Source organism: Falco biarmicus, chromosome 9 (genome assembly GCF_023638135.1).
Source record: "Falco biarmicus isolate bFalBia1 chromosome 9, bFalBia1.pri, whole genome shotgun sequence".
Taxonomy (NCBI): domain Eukaryota; kingdom Metazoa; phylum Chordata; class Aves; order Falconiformes; family Falconidae; genus Falco; species Falco biarmicus.
The window spans coordinates 17,775,238-17,796,573 of record NC_079296.1 but is presented as its reverse complement, the minus strand read 5'-3'; the positions used below and the strand labels follow the sequence as shown (position 1 = coordinate 17,796,573).

The 21,336-nt window shown below is 46.3% G+C and overlaps 1 protein-coding gene across 13 annotated transcripts in view; it reads left to right on the top strand.

Annotated features, from left to right (window-relative positions):
• The window catches only part of CAMK2G (calcium/calmodulin dependent protein kinase II gamma), a 121,653-nt gene that overhangs the window by 42,848 nt on the left and 57,469 nt on the right, over nt 1-21,336 (top strand). For all 13 annotated transcript variants that reach the window (XM_056350762.1, XM_056350760.1, XM_056350763.1 and 10 more), the window contains one exon: nt 12,265-12,324. In XM_056350762.1, coding sequence (XP_056206737.1) covers nt 12,265-12,324 — 60 coding nt within the window. The remainder of the gene's footprint in view (nt 1-12,264; nt 12,325-21,336) is intronic.

Here is a 21,336-nt window from a genome sequence, read left to right as displayed (position 1 = left end):
CTCCAGTGTTTAAAAAGGACATGAAGGACCCAGGAAACCACAGGCCGGCCAGCCTCACCTCCATCCTTGGAAAGGTGATGGAACAGCTCACCCTGGAGGTCATCTCTAAGCACGTGGAGGAAAAGAAGGTTATCAGGAACAGTCAACATGGATTCACCAAGGGGGAATCATGCTTGACCAACCTGATGGCCTTCTCTGATGGAATGGCTGGCTGGGTAGATGAGAGTAGAGTGGTGGGCATTGTCTACCTTGACCTCAGCAAGGCTTCTGACACGGTCTCCCATAACATCCTCGCAGGAACGCTCAGGGAGCGTGGGTTAGATGAACAGACAGCAAGGTGAATTGAGAACCGGCTGAAGGGCAGAGCTCCAAGGGTTGTGATCAGCGGTGCAGGGTGACCTGCTGGGGGGCAGCTCTGCGGGGAGGGGCCTGGGGGTTCTGGGGGGGCAGCAAGTTGCCCGTGAGCCAGCAGTGGCCCTGTGGCCAAGGAGGCCAGTGGGACCCTGGGGGGCATGAGGAAGAACATGGCCAGCAGGTGGAGGGAGGTGATCCTCCCCCTCTGCTCTGCCCTGCTGAGGCCGCCCCTGGAGTGCTGGGTCCATACTGGGCTCCCCAGTTCAAGAGAGACAGGGAGCTACTGGAAAGGGTCCAGCAGATGCTGTGAAGATGATGAGGGACCGGAGCATCTCCCTGAGGAGGAAAGGCTGAGGGCGCTGGGCCTTTTAGCCTGGAGAAGACTGAAGGGGGATCCTGTTGATGCCTACAAATACCTTAAGGGCGAGTGTCAGGAGGACGGGGCCAGACCCTTCCCAGTGGTGCCCAGGGACAGGACAAGGGGCAGTGGGTACAGACTGCAACACGGGAAGTTCCACCTGAACATGAGGAAGAACTTCCCGACTCTGGGGGTGACGGAGCGCTGGCCCAGGCTGCCCGGAGAGGCTGCAGGGTCTCCTTCTCTGGAGACATCCAAACCCGCCTGGACGTGACTGTGCAGCCTGCTGGAGGAGAGCTGCTTCAGCAGGGCCTGAGCGATGTGATCTCCAGAGGTGCCCTCCCACCCTGTGATGCTGTAAAAAGTTGCTGTGGAAGTAGTTGTTCTGTGGGGACTTTTTGTTTTATTTTCTAACATCATCCTCTCCCCCCTTCCCCCTTTAAATGTCTATATTCTAGAAATTTGCCAGATTTCCTATATTTCCAAAATCTTTGCTTGTGGTCTGCAGGTATAGCGACAATTAAGAGTGTTGTGCAAAGGGTACCTAAGAAAAACATAAATGCACAGCTCTCTGTGAGCTAAGAGATACCACCATGCATATTGTCTTGCCCATCTCATTGCAGAAAGTGTGTGGAGCCCCTCTAAAACTTACACTGTATGTTTATTTCAAAAATCACCTGTTCCTTCTTAATTTCAGCGAAAGCATGTTGGGATGCTCTTTATTTAAACCCACATTCTATAGCCATCCTCTTAGATGTGAAACACACACAAACACACTACCACCACCACCACCTTTGTCAGCAAAAAGTATAGTTAGGGGTGTGTGTGTAGGTTGGCATTGTAACTGCAGCTTCCTGCCTGTAATCCCCAAACCCCCAGCTCCAGCCTTTCTGTGCGCGGGAGCCCCTCGCCCGCTCTCCGTAACACAGCCCCAGACCTCGTGCTCACAGATGCAGGTGGACTCTCAAGTTGCCACATCAGGACATCGGATGCTGTCTGCACTGCAGCGTTTCTTGGGGCTCTCATCCTTCCATCGGGGTAGGAGGAACCACCCCAACACCTGTAGAGCTGCAGAGCATGCTCCTTCTCTCTGCCCTACCTTTAATACTGTGGGTTTTAATTTTTCACCCTACCAGTTTTCTACAACCCATTGCTGTTTTGTAGGAAAGGTCAGCTCCTTGCACGTAAGCCTTCAGACGATCAGCTGGGGTGTGAGGCTGGTGTCTCACCGCTTCTCTGCCTTCAAGGCTGGCTGTGGTCACAAGAGATGCCAGACTCTCCCGTCGTGCATTCTGTCTGCATCTCTGCCATGAGAGCGTCTGGGGAAAGGGGCTGGCGGTGTAGGAAGGCTCTGGGGGGAAGACGCTGCTTTTGGTCTCCCTGAAGTTGCTGGTCACATGAAACAAAAAATACATCGGCTCCCCGCCCCCACCCGCTGGAGTGTTTTTTGGCTCTGCACACAAACTAGCAGCTGAGCACGTGATTTACTTGTAAAATGCAGTTTAAAAAAAAAAATATGGTGCCCTTGCAGATGGGAAAGCGGGGGTGGGAGGGCAGCCCTGGCTGGGGAGGGAAGGGGTACGTCTCCCCAGTGCGTTGCAGGAAGCTGGGGGTAAGTGGTGGGGCAGGGTGGGGGCTTGGGGGAACACGTGTTGCAGGATGTGGGGGCGCAGGGGAAAGCGTGAGCTGAAGGAGGCAGAATGGAGGGGAATGTGGGGAACCGCAGTCCTGCGGGGGGAAAGAGGTGGGGGGTGCTGCATGTCGGGCAGGGGGAAGGAAGAATGGGGGCTCTGGTGTAGGGCTGGGGTGCAGGTGCTGTGGGGGGCTGCGTTTTGAGAAATAGGCTAAACGAGGACTGAGCTGAAGGTCTTACAGGATATGAGGTCTGATCTGACTGCAACAGAGGGTTGTGCTCATTCTGCTCTGTTTTGGTGCAGAAAGGGGAAGTAGTCTGACCATTCAGAGCCGTGGAGCTCAGCATCTTATAGTTTGAAAACTTCGTTCCTTTTGCTAGTTGTGTTTGTATCCCACAGTTCCACCTTTCTCTGGGATGTAGGCTCTCGTAAGCTTTTGAGATTACATTATGCCGGTATACCCCAGGAAAGCAAAAGTACAGCTTTACACTCATCACAGTCCCGGTGGGGCCCTTTTAGCAAGTGCCCTGCCGGACTGGCCAGCATGTCGGTTGCACCATGCTTAGCGGGGAGTGTAGTTACACCACTTTTCTTCCTGTGTCAGGACTGTGGCTGGGTGCAGTTAACGCTGCCTGGCCACAGCAGATAAAACAAGATAAAAGAACTCCTGCCTTTTGCTGCACTTACATCTGCCTGTCAATGTTGGTGATGGGTGATCTTTGTTGCTTCAGGTCAGGAGAAAGGTGGAGCTACAGTGTGCTGCTGCAGGAGTGGTGCCCAGTACCTCCCACTGCAGCACCAGCTTCCCCTGTGTTTCATCCCACTCTTAAGCAAGGGAGATGTTATATAGAAGCAAGAAATGGCACTCTTTGCAGTAGCCAATGGAGCAGGTGGAGTTGGTGAATTGGTGGGTAGTTCTGACCATTGTCAGTTGGTAGAATTCTTGATGATTGTAGCAGACTGTAGGTACTGGTGTCTGTGGCCGTAGGTGTTAACCCAGCACACAGTTGGGATGATAACTTCAGTGGTGGAACGTTTCCTTCCCACCCATTCGCCACCAAACATGGAAGTGATGTTCCATCTATGACTTGTCTCCATCACAGTGGCATGAAAAATGCTGATGGGAAGAAGCAAGAAAGAAGGGGAATTAAATTCAGGTCAGAGGCTCTTGGAAACTCTTCATTTGTTTTTAGTAACTTGAAGTAACTAGTTGATGCGAAAAGTAGATGCAGAATAAAGCAGAATTGGCACAGGCCTTGTATATTCCACTGGCAACATGGGAAGGATGACCAGGGAGATTGAGACATTTATCTTTCCAGGAAGAGGAACCGGTACATCCTGAGAGGAGATGTGGACCAGAAGCAGGGCTTATATGTAAGGGATGGCGATGGCATGTGCCTCATGTGAGAGCTTATTGAAGGCTTTGACTGGGGCCTGAATGGTGCTTTGGCCTCTGTTAGTTGTTCTGTAGACATGTATCCTCCTCCCTGCTAACGCAGTGACTGTGTGGACACCAAGGCGTCAGGCTGAATCTGTTAGGCTCTCCTTGGCCTGTTGCTTTTTGCTGAACAAGACTGGGAAGAGCCTTCAGAACAGCCTGAAGAGCAGGGGCTTTGGGGGCCTGTGGCTCGTGGGGAGGGATGGGTCGGGGGAGGCGTGGACAGCAGATGCTCTGGAGGGGTGTCTCATCAAAATCCTGCTCTGAGTGCTGTAGCAAGCTCAGAAGGAGATCCCTTGCCCAGATTCTGAGTTGATCTCAAATTTGAAGCCAAGGGCTGTGCCTGCAGCGGATGGCTGGGGTGCTTGCTCCTTCCCCTTTTACGTTCTGGTGCATGCACCTGCATTCAGAGTTCATGTTGCTTTGCAGTGCTGGCCTTGGCCAAACTGTGGGGTCTGCTGTCAGCTAGAACCTGAGCTGAGTGGTGGGAGTTCTTTCTGTCTGAGAGAGAAAGAAAACACCCAATCTGGCTTTATTTGTGCCTTTGTAGGCAAGGAATGGCATGTCAGGCTTGAGCACACTTAATGATGTCAACAAACAGGGGTTAATTGTACCTGAGATGACTCTCACCTATAGCTGTGAGCCTGCGCTGATTCAGTAATTTGACCTCCTTTGACTCTTGAAGTTCCTGGAAAGTTGCTGGTGTCTGTGAGAGCCCAGGCTCTCTGCTTCCTCTTAATGCGCACAGCGGCTTGCTTTGCTTTTGCTTTATAATGTGTAGTAGTAGTACTACTACTACTAATGGTAATAATCAGGGTGTGCATTCTGGCTGAAAGCAAGAGGACAGGACTTCTCCTTCCCTTACCACATTAACCTGCTGGATAATCCAAAGAAAAATATTGGACAAGTTGTTTGCTGATAAGCTGAGAAATACGCATATGAAAAGAAATGGCAGCTTTGACACCGAGCATAGAAACTGCGTTCTCTTTTAGGTATTTTTAATGCCTTCTTTCCTTTTGCCACTGTTGTATACATGTTCATATCTGCCTTCAGTTAGATTATCTTTGCAAAGTAAATACAAGGTAATGAAATATTGGAAAAGAGAATAAATTTCGCTGGCCCGCTCTTCAGGGTGCTTATTGGAGATTCAAATATAATTAATTACCTAAACCGGCCTGACTTGTAGTCTGCGGTGTTGATAGTCTATTTTTTCTGCATTGCTTGAACAAAAAAGCAGAAACTGTTCTAAGTTCTTGTAGTTTGTTCATTTTATTTTGTTTGGTTTGGTTTTGTGGTACAGTAATACCAAGGGGTTTGCAGATACCAGTGTGTGGAAGCACAGCTTATTACCAGCTGTGTGAGCTTTGTGGCTGGTTGTAAGATCTGTGTGTGTATGTACTTCTAGGAGTAGTATTACACTTTTATGCGTGGAATTGTTTGTTTCTGGAAGGTTGGGAGTGTGTGGGAAAAGGCTGTTACAAGGTAATAGTATTAGTGGTTTTGCTAGAGGAAAGGCTTTGTCAGAAAGTACGTCTGCTGGCATTTCTTGAAAGAAGCCTTGTATTTATTTATTGTGTCCTGTTGGTGCTTCACCCTCCTTCTTTGTCAGTAGTTGAAGGCAGGTGATGAGGGTTTCACCGCTGTCTTGTTTCTCTAGCTTTTGCGGGGTGGGAGAGGCAGAGCTTTGCTGTTCCATCCTCCCTTGTTCGCTCCAGCTCTGTCTTCCCCCAGTGACGTGGTGACTCTCGCACAGTTGCTGCAGAAGAGGCACTGGTGGTGCTGGGAGGGGATGGGTGCCCCTCTGCCCTCACGCCTGGCACGTCGTGCCACGGGGGCCGTCCTGCGCTGGGAGGCTGGGGAACAGGCTGTGGCCTTCAGAAATGTCACCTGCAGTGGGGGTAGCATGCTGTTCCAGATTCGTTAGCTTTGGCTGGTCTTTGAAACGGCAGTGTAGAAACACTGATGTGGAAACGTCAAAGTCCTGAGCTGCAAATAGCTGAAGGGAAGGGGACTGTTTTTGAGGTCTCATTATATGCTTATTTTCTATATATTTTTATTTAGGTATCTGCTCTTAGTTCTTGTCAGAAAGGATATGCTGAATCTGTGGGGGCTTCTGGTGGTTCTTGAGGCCTAGCATGATTTTTTGTTTGTTTGTCTCTACCAACTTCTGCAGAAGGAGAGGTAGTGGTGATCTGAGACTTGCTGGTATTCATGTTTAATTTGGGGGAGCTGGCATACTGTCCTGTGCCACCCTGCTGGAAGTCCTGAGAGATCTCAGCTGTTCTGTAGCACAGTCTTGTGGGAAAAATAATAGAATATGGGGGAAATTCTGTGGTTTGAAGTGTGGGATGAGGCAGTTAGCTCTCTTTTGCTGGGAATGTCTCAAAGAGGAAGTTTAAATTTAAACAGGCAAAGAAAAGCATGAAGGAACCTGAAGGCTTAGACTGATCTCACACTACAGAATGTATTTGATGCAAATTCGATTTCTGTCTTGAAGCGACTCAAATGGTATCTTAGCAGCTGGCACCAATTGACTGTCTCCCGGAATTGGCATGATGACAGCAATCAAACTGAATTTATTGCCTTGGGTTTGATTCCTCTTCCGGACTCTTCCCATTCTCAGAAATGTAATCTAGAATGTGTTCCCACAGGAATGATAGCTTCAAGCCTCCTTTAACAGCAACGATAGAGCATGGTCCTAGTGCAGGATGAAGACAGGTGGGCTGTAGTGTTGCGCAGCCAGATTGTATATTCCAGTCGAGAACAGGAAGATGATGTGTTGGTAAAGGGAGGAGCAAGGTTTCTTCCTGCATGACACAAGTTTCTCAGCAAACAGAATCATTCACAACTAAGTGTTGGCTTTGTTGCTGCATCAATTTTTACTGCATTTAGGAAATAATCTGCCTTCCCATTAGGGTGGCTAAACTTTTTAGGCTGCCAAAACTCATCATCATCCTCCCCTTTTTTTTTCTGCTTAAAGCTGGTGTACTGAATAGAGAGAGAGCTTTAGCCATAGGACCTCAGTATAGCTGCAGTTTGGTAAAATAAGCCAGTAAATGCTGCTGTGGGTGTGCTCCTTTGCACATGGAACTGCGCTATCTTTCTAATGCTTGTTGAAAATACTGTGGTAGAATTCACCTTTTCCGCCTTGTTTCCTGGTAGGTGTGAAATTAATTACTTTCACTGATAAATCTTGGTTTGCTTTATTTTAATAACTATTTTGTCTACTCTTTCAATTAGTTTTTAATCCTGTCTCCTATTTGTGTTGGCTAGGAGAAGGAACTAACTGAAATGAGCATGGTTTTGCCGCTGTGTGTTCCTAGAGCAATGAATGTCAGTGTTCCTTGGGCAGGTGGAAGGTATGGACACAAAGGGCACATCTCTCTGGAAACACCGGTCCTTTGAGGAGCTTGTGGCAAGGCTCTGGCTGGAACTTGTGTTCACATGGCAGCTGCCTGCAGCTGAGACAAAACCCCTCTCCGCATCCCTCGGCAGCGGGAGTCAGTCGGGGCATGGCAGCCATGTCCGAAAGCAGGAGGGTTTCGTGCTGTGCTGCCTGTGCAGGGTCTTCTGCTCCCCAGCCCAGGTTTGGCCCTCGCCCGGTTTGCCTGGGACTCGTCTCCTCTTTGGGTTTGTTGCAGGTGTCTTGCTCCAGACTCTGCCTGTTGCAGGCGTACCTCAGCTCCACGCAGACAGGTCTCCCTGCGCTGCCCTGGCAGCCCCTTCTCCTCAGCGCAGCTTCCCAACAGGCTGATTAGGCACCCTTGACCTTTTTATTCATCTTTGTTGTTGTTGCTGCTGTTGTTGTTACATAAATGTTCTCACTTGACAGCTCTAGACTGCTGGGATTTGTAGATGTCCTGTGCCCTGCCTGTGTGTCTGAACATGTTCTCCTCCAGGCCTCGGGTACCCTTGGAGGAAAAAAAACCTCCTGAGGAAAAACCTCCTGCAAAGCAGCTGTGAGTGTAGTGGCTGGAGTAGAAAATCAGGAACTGATTCCCTGGGGAAGAATGGAGCCCAGGAGATGGGTCTTAGGTTATTCATCCATCTCTGCGTCTTCAGGGTAACAGACTGAAATGGTCAGGCAACGAAAGGATTTTCTGACAAAAGAGTAAGAAATGCACATCAATATAAAACTAGCCATATTCCCCACCCTGCTGGAGATTGCCAGGTTTTCTTGAAGTAAAGCTGTCTGTGTTTTGTTTTTTATTTCTGTGAAGTACACCTTTCTTTTACATCATGTTATACCGTTTATCTGCTGAAGTTTGATGCATTTAGGACATACAGGCCAAACTGTTGTGGTTTTGGTCTGCTGTACTCAAGCAGGGTTTGATTTGGTTTAGCCTGCTCAGTTAGAGCCAGTTACAGCTGTGACGTTATTGATTGTGTACAGGCACTCCTGTCCATCCATCATGCACAAGCAGTCCTGTCCCAGTGAAGGGACTGCACGTTTGTAGAAAATGAAGCAGTTTCGTTTTTGCAGGTCCTTAACTCTCACAAATGCTGCTAACACAAGCATTCTTGTTTTCTATTAAAGTAAATCCCTAGACAAATCAAAACCCAACCCAAAGAAATCCCAGTTCTGTGAACAGGCAGTTTTTTATCAGGTATATACTGAAGCAACCTGATATTAACTTCCTAGAACAGTGCAGTATTTGCAGAGCAATGATCTTAAGGGTACTTGGTTTAAATGTAGTCTCATATGCTGAATCAAGATGCAGAAATCAGATTATCTAAAGAACTAATAAAAAGGAACTGATTTTCACACTTTAGGTTGTGTATCAAACATGGGAAAGTTTTCTCCTGCTGTTTTTAAGCAACATTTCCTTAAGCATTTATATTTTAAATTTTGCGATGAAAGAGCTACATAGACTGCACTTTTCTGTCTTAGATACTCACTGCTTCAGACTGTAGATAGAAGAATTGCCCAAATAAGATTCTCTCTCTCTCTTTTTTTTTTTTTTTTTTTTTTTGGCTGGAAAACAGCAAATTAATATTAGATGAGTGTTTGTAACATCCTGTACTTAGATTTTAAGCATCAGCTATGGTTCAGGGCTAGACAGCTCTGTAACGTAGCAGGGAAAGAGCTTGATGCAATCCAGTATTTGGAAGCCGGCGGTAGCTGAATTCAGGCTAGGAATGGCAGTGCTAAGTTTTCTAACAGGAAGGGTAACTAACACCTTGGAGTAATTTCTATGGATGTATGGCTTTGTCAGTTGGAGTCTTGAATGTGGACACTTGTGTTTTCTAAAGGATACGTGTGGTTTAGGCAAGTTATGGAAATGGGTAGTTGAATTTCATAGTTTGTAAAAGGTGGGAAATAGGCCTGATGTTCCAGGCAGAGATATTATTTCCTTTGCAAGCTCTTGGTAAGAGAGGGGTCTGAACCCATGTTGTCTTTTCATTGTTATTCTAATACGGTTAAGAATACTTTGCATTTTTAAGGTTCGGCAAGACCCCAAGACCCTGTATAAAGGATGTGTTAAATCCCAGCCTTTGACTGTTCTGCTGGGCTTGCAGAATTTTGTTTTTTCTTTCTTCTACTGGGAATAACCATTGCTAGACCAGAGGAAGGTAGAAAAATTGCAGCTCTGTGTTCGTTCCTCATGCATTTAGGTACCGGCTTGTTCCCCTTGAGTACCAAATCGACTCTGCCACTGCACCCTGGTATGAGAGCCAGATCACTGTGCCAAAGGGCCACCGGGTGATGAAGGAGGATGTACAAAGGAGCTGTCTTTGGGGATGGGGGGGGGAGGAGCTCTTTTTGAGTCACAGGTTGGGCTGCGTTCTGGTACCATCTGCAACAGGATGGGTGATCTTGTGGGAACAGAATCTGTGATCCTCCAGGACCCGCAGCAGGAAACCCACCCAGCCTGACCTTTCACTGCTCTCTGTTGCAGCGGCTGGCTGCTGTGGGCTGCTGCTCCCGGGGCTGGAGTGTGCTTTCTCTCTGCGGGTTGTGCTTGAGTTTGCCTGTTTTGTTGCCCTGGAGACAGAAGAGTGTGGTATGCTTTCCCCCTGACCAGAAATAGTTTCCTGTACCTTGTGACCAGGGCGCTGTACTCCTCCTCTGGTCTCCGGCCAGGCTGTGTGGTGCTGGAGGGATGGGGTGTTGGGGTGATGACCTCTTGTCACAAGTTCTGGTGTGGCTGCTGCCCATGATCACTAGCTGCCCTGCCCGCTCCCCTCCCTCTGCACGACAGTGTAGGATTTCAGGGGAGCAATTGCTCTTGATTTACATCTCCCATGGCATTTTGATGGTTATGTCATTTTGTTTGAGCCTTGCTCCTGTCAGCTGTCTGTCCTGGCTGTCAGGACTTGGTGGCTGAGTAGCACGTGGTGAGCTTTTACCTCTCCTTCCCCCTTTGCTCAGCTGTTTTTGCTGTCTGCTTCCCCGTGTCCTTGTACTTGGGAACAGATTCTCAGCAAGTGTAACCGTGCACGAGGGCAACGTGATCTGGGTGGATGAAGGATCCCCTTCTGTAGGAGTTCCAAGTAGAGCTGGGAGGGTAAGTGGGGAATTTGCAAGACCCAGGCGTGCAGCCGGGCTATGGATAGTTTATCTTAAACTCTCGTCTTGCTGTGAGAATCTGGCTCAAGTGCAGAGTATGCGGCACAGTTTGCTACTTTGCAGCCGTGTTTTGCAAAACTTTATTTGTGAGGGATACTGCTGAAAACGAAGCCAAGGCAGCCCTACCCTTCCCCAGCAATGCAGGTGAGAAAGAGCTTGCACTGCACCAAGGCCTGGGGAGTGTGGAAGCTCTCCAGACGTTCTTGCTGCCTGCTACTTTATTGGAGAGTGGTTCTGGCACAGAACTCTAAAATATATGCCACAACAACAATAATTTCCAGGATTGAGAGGGAAGGAGAGATGAAAGAAGTAATTTACCTTCCCCCATCCCTGAACAGTAGCAGATGAGGATGTAAGCACATCTCAGCCCTATAAAGTATTAATTGGGACATTTTCTGCAGTTCATCAGTGGGAAAGAAGACAGAAAACCTGCAATGCCCTGAGCTGCTATTCCCAGCCTGGGTGTTCTGAGCTGAGATCTGGCTTGGTCTCCATCTTCAGCTCACGGGGAAGAGAGCAGTTGCCCAAAGCCTTCATTTACGATGGGAAGGGAAGACCATGCAAGGACCAGGGAGCTGCACATGCTGTGTTCTCAGGCAGAGCAGTGTAGTGTGGCTTTGAAGTGGGTCTCCAGTGGCTTTCCTATAAATCAGAGGATGCTGCATTCCTACCAGTGACTGCTGAGTAGCCCAGCCAGCAAAGGGTCACGCTTACTCCTGTGGAGAAGACTTGTGTATCACAGGGGGTGCAGAGAAGGTGTGTTTTCAAGGCTGTCTGCCAAAGATCTGCTACAGAAGAAGTATCAAGAGCAGGCAGGGACTGCTGCTTCCCCTTGCTATATTCTTTCCATGGCTGGACTGGGGAGGAAGGGCAGTCCTTGCTGCTTGCCTCATTCTAGGCATCTGCATCCCCAAAAGTCGAGAGTTTAGCAGATGCCAGTGCTGCCTAAATGGCTTGCCTCCCTCACATCCTTTCGGCAGATCTGTGCTTGTCCAATGTGAGCATTTCGTTTGCGAGGATGGGGGCTTTGTAGTGAAAGTTCAGGACTCAGTCCTTGCTGTAGTGAAAGATCTCCTGGCTGACCCTCAGTGGCTAAAAGCCCCGCTGCTTCTTGGCTGAGGTGATCACAGTTGCTTTAGCTCCCTCTCCATCCCTGGCGCTCATGTGTGTTACATTCCTAGGGAGGAGAAACCATTTGTTACTCTTCTTGATATTTTTTCCTTTAATCCAGAGGACAGTTGTGATGGAACAGACGTTGCCTTTGGGCTGGAATAAGCATGCTTAGCGTTTGGGCAGAAATGCTTGCTTGGAGATCTCAGAGTGCTTGATCAGCATTTCGCCAGCGTGTCCATCCACGGGTACTGAAGTATGGTTACCTTTACAGTTCACTGGAGCTGGCGGAGTTCCCTACTTCATGTGATGGCCGTGCACTAGCAGGAGCTGTGTATTTCTCCCTCTGACTCTGTCCTTCCTCCCCAGTGCTTCTCTGGAATGCAATCAGGTCCTTTTCCTATTTCATGTGGACTATTTTTTCAGAAACTTTTTCTCCTCCTCTCCAGCCTTGGAGAAGGGGGAAAGTCTCAGAAGGGGTGTCACTGGAGGTGCCTTTGGCATATCTGTGAGACTGAGGGAAGAGCAGCATCTCTGACTTTGCAGCTACTCACTTGGAATCCAGGGAGGGAATATCAGTTTAGTGCTACCCTGTAGCAGGAGTGGAGGTCCTCCTGCAGCCCCAGCTGCATCGCCCTCGCCTGAAACGGCTGTGAGGTTCTGGGAGACAGTTATGTTCTAGCAAATCCCACCTCTCTGGACTTCTGCTGGGTCACTGTGCTCCTTTCTCTGTTGAATATGAACAAAAGCTTAGTTCAGAGTTGTGGTACTTAATGCCTTGTTTCTTATTCTCTTTCAGATCACCAGAAACTGGAACGTGAAGCTCGAATCTGTCGACTTCTAAAGCATCCAAATATTGGTAAACCTCCTTGGGCTCAGAGGGATGGGGGTGAGAGAGAAGTAGTGTGTCTCATCTAGCACGCTGTCAGAGGGCAGATGTATTCTGAATGTTCACCACAACTTGTCAAACTTCCCTGTTGAAATCACCTCGTTTTCTCTCTTTGACAAATTCTGCATATGACTCTGTCCCATTCCTTAGCATCCTGGCCCAGGTGTTCACCAAACTCTGCTGTGGTCCCGTGTGCTCGCCCATGCAGAGCTGTCCCTGCTTATTGGGTGCTGCATGACTTGTCTGTTCATTTGACATTCAGCAATGGGAGTGGGCTGTTGTGTTTGTTTTCCCCGCACCTGTCTTCTGTTTCCCCTTTTTGGCACTTGTTAATATATACGTTTAAATGCTGTATTCAGTGACGTGCCCAGAGTTAAAGGAGGGTGGGCTAATATGTCAGCTCTTCTCATTACAGTGGCCACTTACTCCAAAAACAAGAGACCAAAAAGAAATTGCCCATTTTGGCAGTGGGGGAAAAAAAAAAAAAAAGAGGAGGAAAAAAGGAAAAAGGAGGGAAAAAAAAGTAAAGGGAATAGTGGAATAGTTTTGTCTAGGAAAATAGGAAGAGGCAAAAGAAGGCACAACTCTGAACCAAAACTACGTTATTTAATGAAATGTAGAGAAAGGATATGGATTTTTATATAGTTCTGTAGCTCCACTATGAAGTTTGTCATATGGTTTCTTTTAGAGAAATTGCATGTTGCTGGAAGTTTCTTTGAGCAAAAACTTTGGACCATTAATAATCCCCTTTTTAGATCTTTAAACAAATAAAGCCTCTAGGATCCTAGCTAAGGTCTAATTCGAGTTAATTTATTTAAGAAAACATTAAGAAATACCAAACTGCTGCCTTCAACCAAGCCACTGTTAAATATCCCTGTCTGGGAAAGCTGTGATGCATTACATTGTCTGTCTTCTGCGTAACCCTGTGTGTCAGTGTAGGTGATGTTTTAAGGACATCTGTCTGGTCTCCTGGCTTTCAGCTTTGTAATCAGTTGCTCCTACCCTCTGAAACCCTGGGAGGGGAAAGGTGCCCCACAGCATACCCTGTGGACTAGCACCTGCAGCCTGTCCCATATGTGATGAAGAAGCAGTTTCCACAAGCTCAGGACCTCACAAAATGCCAAGCCACCTTAGTAGCAGCTCTTCAGCAGAAAGAGCTTTGTTGCATCTGAGTGTAGTTGTGGAGGTATGACATAAAGAGTAGTGGTGGCCACCTGCTACAGTCATTTGCACTGATAAATATATTGGTCGGTAAATGTATTGCTTGGCAATATTCAGAATGACTAAAACTCGTATTAGCTAGTTACTGAGCTTCGTTTGCCCCATAAGTCTTGTTGCCTTGGTTTAGTCACTTTTTACTTTGGCCTTACCTTCGCTGTCATCATCTCTTCTTTTTATCATTTCTTACACCTTTTCTTGCCAAGCCTCTCACAGAGTAACTCTTATACACAAGAGGAAAACCAAAACGGGAGACATACCGCATTCCTGGTTCAATTCTGCAGCTTGTGCCTCATCCATGATGAGTGGCAGCGCATGTCTCCTGTTGTATTGTGATTCGGAAAAGACTGTTTGGGGGAATGGCGGTGGTTCTTGCATTTTCTACAGAGTATTTCCTCTCTGCCTAGAAAGAACAGGTTTGGGTTTTTTTAAGATAAAGAGACTAGTCATTTTAAACTCAACGGGTGGTCGCAAATAGCAATAAAGGAATTAAGTTTTATGCCTACAACACAGAATCAAAGTGTGTGGAATAAAACCTCAGGAAGTCATACAGTCCATTCAGCAGTCCTGTGAAAACTTTTCGTACCTGGCTGATTCCAGGCATGTTTGTTCTTAAAAACCTTTAATGCTTCCACAGCCCCTAGTGGCAGTCTTTCAAATGCTTAAGTTTTCTGTCAGACATTAGAAAAACCATACTCTGCTGCTAGCTTAGCTCGTTGTTTCTAGTTATATCCAGAGTATATGTGGAAAGTAGTTTTCCTTTCTTGTAACACTCTTTTACATATTTGAAGACTGTTATCATGTCTCTTTTTAGTCATCTTTTTCTTCAGACTAAACAAACCCAATTCTTTCAATCTTTTCTCATACGTCATGTTTTCTAGACTCCTAGTCTTTTTTTTCTTTCTGTTTTTTTTTTCTCCTTTCTTTTTTTTTCTTCCCCCTCCCCTTTTTTCTTTTGCTGGACTTTCTCCAGTTGCTTCATATCTCTCTAGAAATGTGATGCCCAAAAGTGGACATAAGATTCTAACTAAGGCCATGTCAGTGCTGACTGGGGAGGAAGAATTGCTTTACCTGTCCTACCAAAGATACTCTCGTTCTGTATATCAGCCTGTGAAACTTGCCATTTAAATATTTTGTTGATGCACAGTTGCTTTCTGACGCATTATTTCTCCAGACTTTCTGCAGAACTTCTGGCAAGCAAATAATTTTTCCATCTTGTGTAGATGAGGATTCCTGTCAAAGCGTACATTACATTTGTCTTTATTAAAACAAAGAGAGAGATATCTACTCTGTGGGCTCCCCCCAGATTTCTCAAGACCATTTTGATTTATCTTCTGATAGTATAATAGGGTTGCAACTCCCCCCACAGTAATGTGATCTTTGATAGCAATGGCATATCTATTGTATCAGGTAGATACTTAATAACACTGTTGAATACTTTTGGACTCTGGACAGACTCCTGAAGATATCACTTGTTGCATTGTTCCAGTTTGACAGTGATCAATTTTGAGTATATTTTTTCAATGAGTTGTATACACCATTACAAGCTAGTTCTGAATATGCATTTTTTCTAAATTGCTTATGGAAATAGCATGTCAGCTGCTGTCAGAGGCCTTGCTGAAGTCCAGATGCTGCATGCGTTGCTGCTTCCTATTCCTGGGTCTTGTTACCTTGTCATCAAAGGGAAACATGTTGTCCTGATCCAGCAGTAGTTTTTTTCCTTGAAATGTGTATTAGCAGTTAGTAATCACCTAGTTACTGCCATTCGATGTTGTAAACTCTCCTAGATGAATACTTGGTGCGATGCCTCACCAAGCCCAGTGTGAGCTATCCTAGGAACACCGCAGCAATCCTGAAGAATTCTGCAGATTTTGCACTTGCTTTAATTTCCCCATTAAATCTTGTTGTTACTATTTTTGTTGCAAACTACGTTGCAGCATGTCCTGCTCTTTCTATGGTGACCTGAGCCTCTAGTGAGTCCGGGCCGAGTACTGAAAGTTAGGACCCTGTGAGGTGGGCTGCTTTTCTTTCCTGCCTATACAGAGCATATAAAGCAAACCTGTCGTTGAATTTGTGGTTCTTACTCGTTTGCTGCAAGACAGTTGATTCTGCTGTGGAGATTCTGAACGGCCACACGATGACCGTAACACTACGATAAAATAAAGGTTACTCTAGGTACAAAATAGTGGTGATATGTCCTTTGGCTGTTGCTTTTTGTGAAATGACGGCTTTCTGAGTTACCATAACAGGCTTTCATCAAACCTTAGCCCTAATTATAGGCTATTGCTCTGTAATTGGGTGTTTGGCTTGTCTTTAGGTGCACGTTATGGCCAAGGTAATCACAGTGGAGTAATCCTTGTAAAAGCTTAGTGTTGCAGTAAGGTTTTTTTAGTCTGGACAGGAGAAAGTTGACTCGAGGCAATTTTCTGATTTCTGACTCACGGAATGTACCGTGTTCTCATTGCAAACCGTCCATTTGAATGTGCCATTACACCTGGTTGCCTCTGACTTCAGTTCAGTAGAAGAAGGGCTTCTTTCCCTAACTTTCAACTTGTTGGGGTTTTTTCCCCCCTCTTGATAACTTTATAGCATATTGTGGATTCTGGTCCAGAGAAACCACGTGCCAGCCCTGGTCACCAAATACAGCAGAACTGGATGGAGATCCATCAGTGATCTGTTCACTCCACCTTGTTTTAAAGGCAGAAAAGATGCACCCATTACGGAGGATGCAGGAGTGTTAAAGAGAGGCAGAAGGCAACATCATTAAAACCCCACTGTCAGTAAGCAGATAAAATGCCTGTGGAAGTTGGCAAGAGACACGGCTCTATGGGGAATTCCACTTCTTGAACAACGTACTGTTCCAGCAATTCACTTACTTATAAATCTTGCAGGCATTTGACACGGTTGTATTTGGGAACATCTAGAAGCGAGTGATAAAGCTTTCTTCTTGGTCCCTGTTTTGCAGGAAAGAAGCAGGTTTTTATAACACGTTCATAGCTCTGACCGTTCATGCGCAGGCCCTTTCCTGATTGTGCCACTGAAGCTTGTGCAATGGCTAAGATAAAATAACCCTCGCCATTGCCTTCTGCTCCGTGTAGAGCTAAACTTGCCGTCTGTTGAAATACTGACTCTTTCTTACTGGAACAGCTCTTTTGGTCTGCTGCTTAGTTCAGTCAGTCAGTATATTTGATTTTTAAGTCCTGTAGTTTATTCACTACATAGGGATTCTGTTGTGGAGAATTCCGTTTTCTCCCATGCTTGCTGCTACCCATCAAATATTAGAGCAGTGACGGGGCTGGGAACCCCAGTGTCCTCCTGCAGGCTTGTTCAGTGCAGCTGGGAAGTTCAGCACAGTGCCGAATGTGACCTTTCCTGTCCTAAGACTCCCAAAGCAATAATGATGCAAAAATTTTGGTAAAAATCCTCATTCATAGTTTTCAAAACTCCTTAGCGTTCCTGTGTTCTCCTACAAGAGTAGGATTTGTGGCTTGTTCAGCGTACCGTGAAGTCTGTGCCGTGCATGGATTTTGTTTAATGTGTTAGGTGTTGCCCTCCTACTTCTAAATTTTCTTTGCTATGCGGTATAAATATGTGCTTCCTCTTTGGATCTGTTACCAAATGATCTCTCCTCTTTCTTATATAATTTTAACCCGACAGTACAAAAGTAGTTCTTGAGTATCTTTTGTTTGTAGTTCAAACTGAGCACTTCTGGTTGGTTATTGTGTCCCAGCTCATGGCAGGATTTGCTGTGAAGAGCCTTGTGCACTTAGGTCTAGAATAATTAAAAATAGTGATTTTAAGAGAGGCTGGTGGTAGCCCAAGAGCCAGAGCCAAATGCTGTTTCTGATTTCTGCCTTCATATCCTTTGCTGAACTGCTTCAGAATTAATTTCTTTGAGGGAATTTATAGCAGTAGTGAAACGCTGTCCTCAGCATCTATCAGAATTATTGCTTTTTCAGGGTTTTCCTGCTTCTGACTTTCTCTCCAAAATGCACTTGCACCTGAATTCTTTTTATTTTAACTTCTATCTGTTGGCTTCTCTCAGGATAAACCAGAAGTTTGGACACGTCCTTATTTAACATGGAGAGAAGACGGTATAGAAATCTCCTGTGAATTAGAAGAATTTCTTTTGACCCAGTTCAGTTTTATTTCCTTTGACAAGTGGTGTGTCCTCCTAGTACCTCTGTCTCGTGGGAGTGATTTTGATGGATGTGTATAAAAAAAGGTCTCCTGTTTGTGTGCCCTTAAATGATGGTTACGATCAAGGTGCGGATTGCTGCAAGGACCAAGAAGGATGCTATGCTTCTGCGTGCAGCCCAGCTGGAGAATCCCACAGTGCTCATAACTAACCTGGGTGGGAAATGGGGTGCATTGATCGTGTCTGCAGACCTAATACTGGGTTTATTGTCCTAGCAGTATCAGCTGCAACTGAAGGTTCGCTCCTTCTTCATTTTAAGATGCTACTCTTGGTAAGCAGGCCCTCACTTTTCCCCCCCTGCTGCTACTTGGAATGTTTTCTTATCACCTTTTCCTTAACAAGAGATTTGAATTGCTTCCTTAGTGAACAAGGGGGAAAAAAAGTAGGCTGTGTTTTGCTGTAAACAGCACATTTCCTTGTTTTCATTTGGCTGCAGACATCCAGACTGCCTTTGCAATTGGGACAGAAAGGATGTTATGCACAAAGAATAGTTAAAATGCTGGGGATTCTCCAGTGGTTTGGCTGTGCTTGCTGTCCTATGGAAACTCAGTGGTTTCCAAGTAGGATGCTCCCATGCCTGGCCTGCTCTTTAAAGCTGCTGTCCCGCAATTTCTATATTCCTGTAATTTTAAGAAAAATGTTTCTCCATAATCACCCTCAATTTGGGAATGGAGTAACAATTGCATTTTCTTCCTTGCCAGGGAATATATTTATTTTGTGTGACTTCGTGTTCTGTACTAGAGAGGGATTTGGATTTTGTTGTTCATCTCTTCAGCTGTGAGATTTATCTGTATGCAAGCAATCCCTTAAAAAAAATTATAAATAGTGGGATGATGGCCAGACTTGGTGCAGTCAGACTCAAAGGTACTGCAAAAGTTGGCAAATTCCCTTAATTTTCTTTCCCCCTGTTTCTGATTACAACAGCGTTGAGGAAATGGAAGGAGCCTCCTTTGAGGTTTCCCTTGCCAGAGCTCTGAACAGGACAGGGGGAAGCTGCGCTCTGGTGCAATCCTGCAGGCACAGCCTGCGTTTTGAACAGAGCTTCCCTTGTGGCAGCATTTAGTGAGTGTCCTGGGCGATGTGAGAAAGGAGTTGTGAAAATCGGGTGAAGGCAGCAAGGCTGGGGGGATGTCAGGCAGAACACCTGCCTGCATGGACGGGAGCGATGCTGTGCAACACCAAAGGCTGATTTGGCCCTGATGGCAGCAATGTGTGTAGCAAAGCTGCAGAGTCTGAGCCCCTAGAATTTGTCATGACCTCTACCTTTATTTTGTTAATTCTAATAGAGAGGGTGTTCTCTGTGCGTTTTCTCTGACATACTGATAAAGTTGGCTTGTTATTATTTTGGGGTTTTTTTAGAAAAAGCTCTCATATAATGCTAGTGGTTATCAACAGTACTTTGCTTATCTGGTATGTGGATTATCGGAAATTATTAATAACAATTCTGGATGGCTGTGATTGCACTGTTATCAGTAAAGTAGGAAATATTCCTGCTAATGCACTCTTCTGGCTCATGTAATGTTTAAGTAGGGCATACTAAGTGTCATGTGTCACGCACTGAACTTCAGCCTTTCAATACAGACATCGCAAAATTCAAGGAGAAATAACATTTACTTGGCACTGAAACGTATTTTAAAAAATCTTTGTGGTTGTTTTTTTTTTTTAAAAAACTTTTTGGGTTTTACCTCTGCAGAAGGACCAGTTTCTTAACAGGAAAGATACTGTTCTCCCTTCAGCTTCTTTCTAGGCTGTGAATTTCTGTGCCTAAGGGAATTCCCTCTGCCTTGGCACCATGTATGGCAGAAAAGGCACTGCTTTTACTTCATTTTTTAGGGCCAGAGTGTTATAAAGGTTACAGTAAGAACAGTGGTGTGGGGGAAAACCCCCACCTCTGTGTGCATGTGTGCCTTTTCCTGCTCCCTTCGGACTGTTCCTTGTCTCTTTGCAGAGCCTGCAGCAGCTCGGTTCTGCTTGAACCCGAGTGGAGTGTTAACAAGCCCTTCTTCTCTTCCATTTTCTGGAGCTTTAAAACTGCAATCGGTGTGAAATGCTGCGGGCTTGGGGAGTTTGCAGCAAGCTAGTTTATATCCAGCATACTGTAACCTCTCTGTGTCAGATTTGGAAGGAGGAGGAGGAGGGAAAGAGTCGACGTTCCGAAGGGACTGGTTAACAGCAGCATGCTGTGTCCTGTTAGCTAACTGTCCTGCTGCTTTAGTTACTGCTCTAACAAAGCTGGTCATTAGCTTCTGGAACAGATGATTTCTAGAGGATTATTTGCATTACACAATTCAATGCTTTTTAATAGAAAATTTTTAATTAAAAGGAGAGTCCTTTTGGAAGCAGCCTGAGCAGCTGCAGCTGAATTCTGCGTGTTTAATGTAACTAGAGAAACAGCTGGGGTGGGAGCTGAGCACCCAGCTCACAGGCAGTCACAGGTTGGTGGTGGCTCCTGGTGGGACAGGCATCCTGAGTGATGGCGAACCGCGCGGGAAGCGGCCTGGCGCACGGCCAGGCTCGGAGGTGGCCGGACAATTCCCATCTTGGCTGCCCAGGCTGGTGAGCAGCTGGGGAAGCGCAGAGTGGGTGGTAGCCATCTGCATCAGATCACTTCTCACATGTGCTGCAGTGGATGATAGTGCTCAGTTTGCAGTTTGCCGGGCCGTGTGTATTTGTATCTATAGTTTCAACATCTCCTGGCATGTTGGAGAGTATCTTATGGAAGAGGGCATCAGGCAGCTTTTAATCTCCAGTTTTATTCTGATGCTTCTGGCGTGCACTGTCCCTTGAAATATGCCCCTCCTGGTATCTTTTACCTCCTCCCTTTCTCCATGATAGAGGCAAATGTTTGATGTCAGGTTGGAAAGTGCTGAGAAGTGAAGCTGTGGCTGTTTCTAATGAGTGGCTGACCTTTAAGTAGTGTTGTTCAGTCCAGAAGATCCCAGAGCACTTTTGAGTTTGCACTACTAAGGCTGTGTGAAAGAGTTACTGTGTTCAATTACCATGACCCAGGAGGCAGCCAGAAATCTCTCTTGCCTTGTATTGGCTGTGCTGCAGGTACTGCAACACAGGCAACTTAATCTGAGAGCCCCAGGTATTATATAATGACAGCGCACGATGTGTGTTGGTGCAGAGGTAGTTGGCTAAGTGTCCTTTACGTTCCCATAATAACCAAGTGCTTTACACTTAGAAACACGGGCAAACCTAGATTTAGCAGACAAATCACCCTACCCTGTAGCTTTGACACCATCCCTAAAGACACACAAAGGCCACTGGTACGTGGGAGCAAGCATATTTCAGCCCATGTTACCTTTTCTGAAGCAGAGGTGAGTAATTGCAAAGCGAAGATGCTGGGAATTATCCCAGGAAATTCTTCTTTTGGTTGTGTACTTGCCTTTTGCTGTGGCATCGGTGACTACTTTGCCTGCAGAGATGTACTTGCGGCGGGTTGCCAAAACTCATCCTGTGTTAGAGCAGCGTGCCTGCCCCAGCCATGGGCTGCGTCCCCGGGCAGCTCTGCTCCCGTTTGCTGTGGATACGGGATACAGGGAAGTGTTCATCCTGGGCCG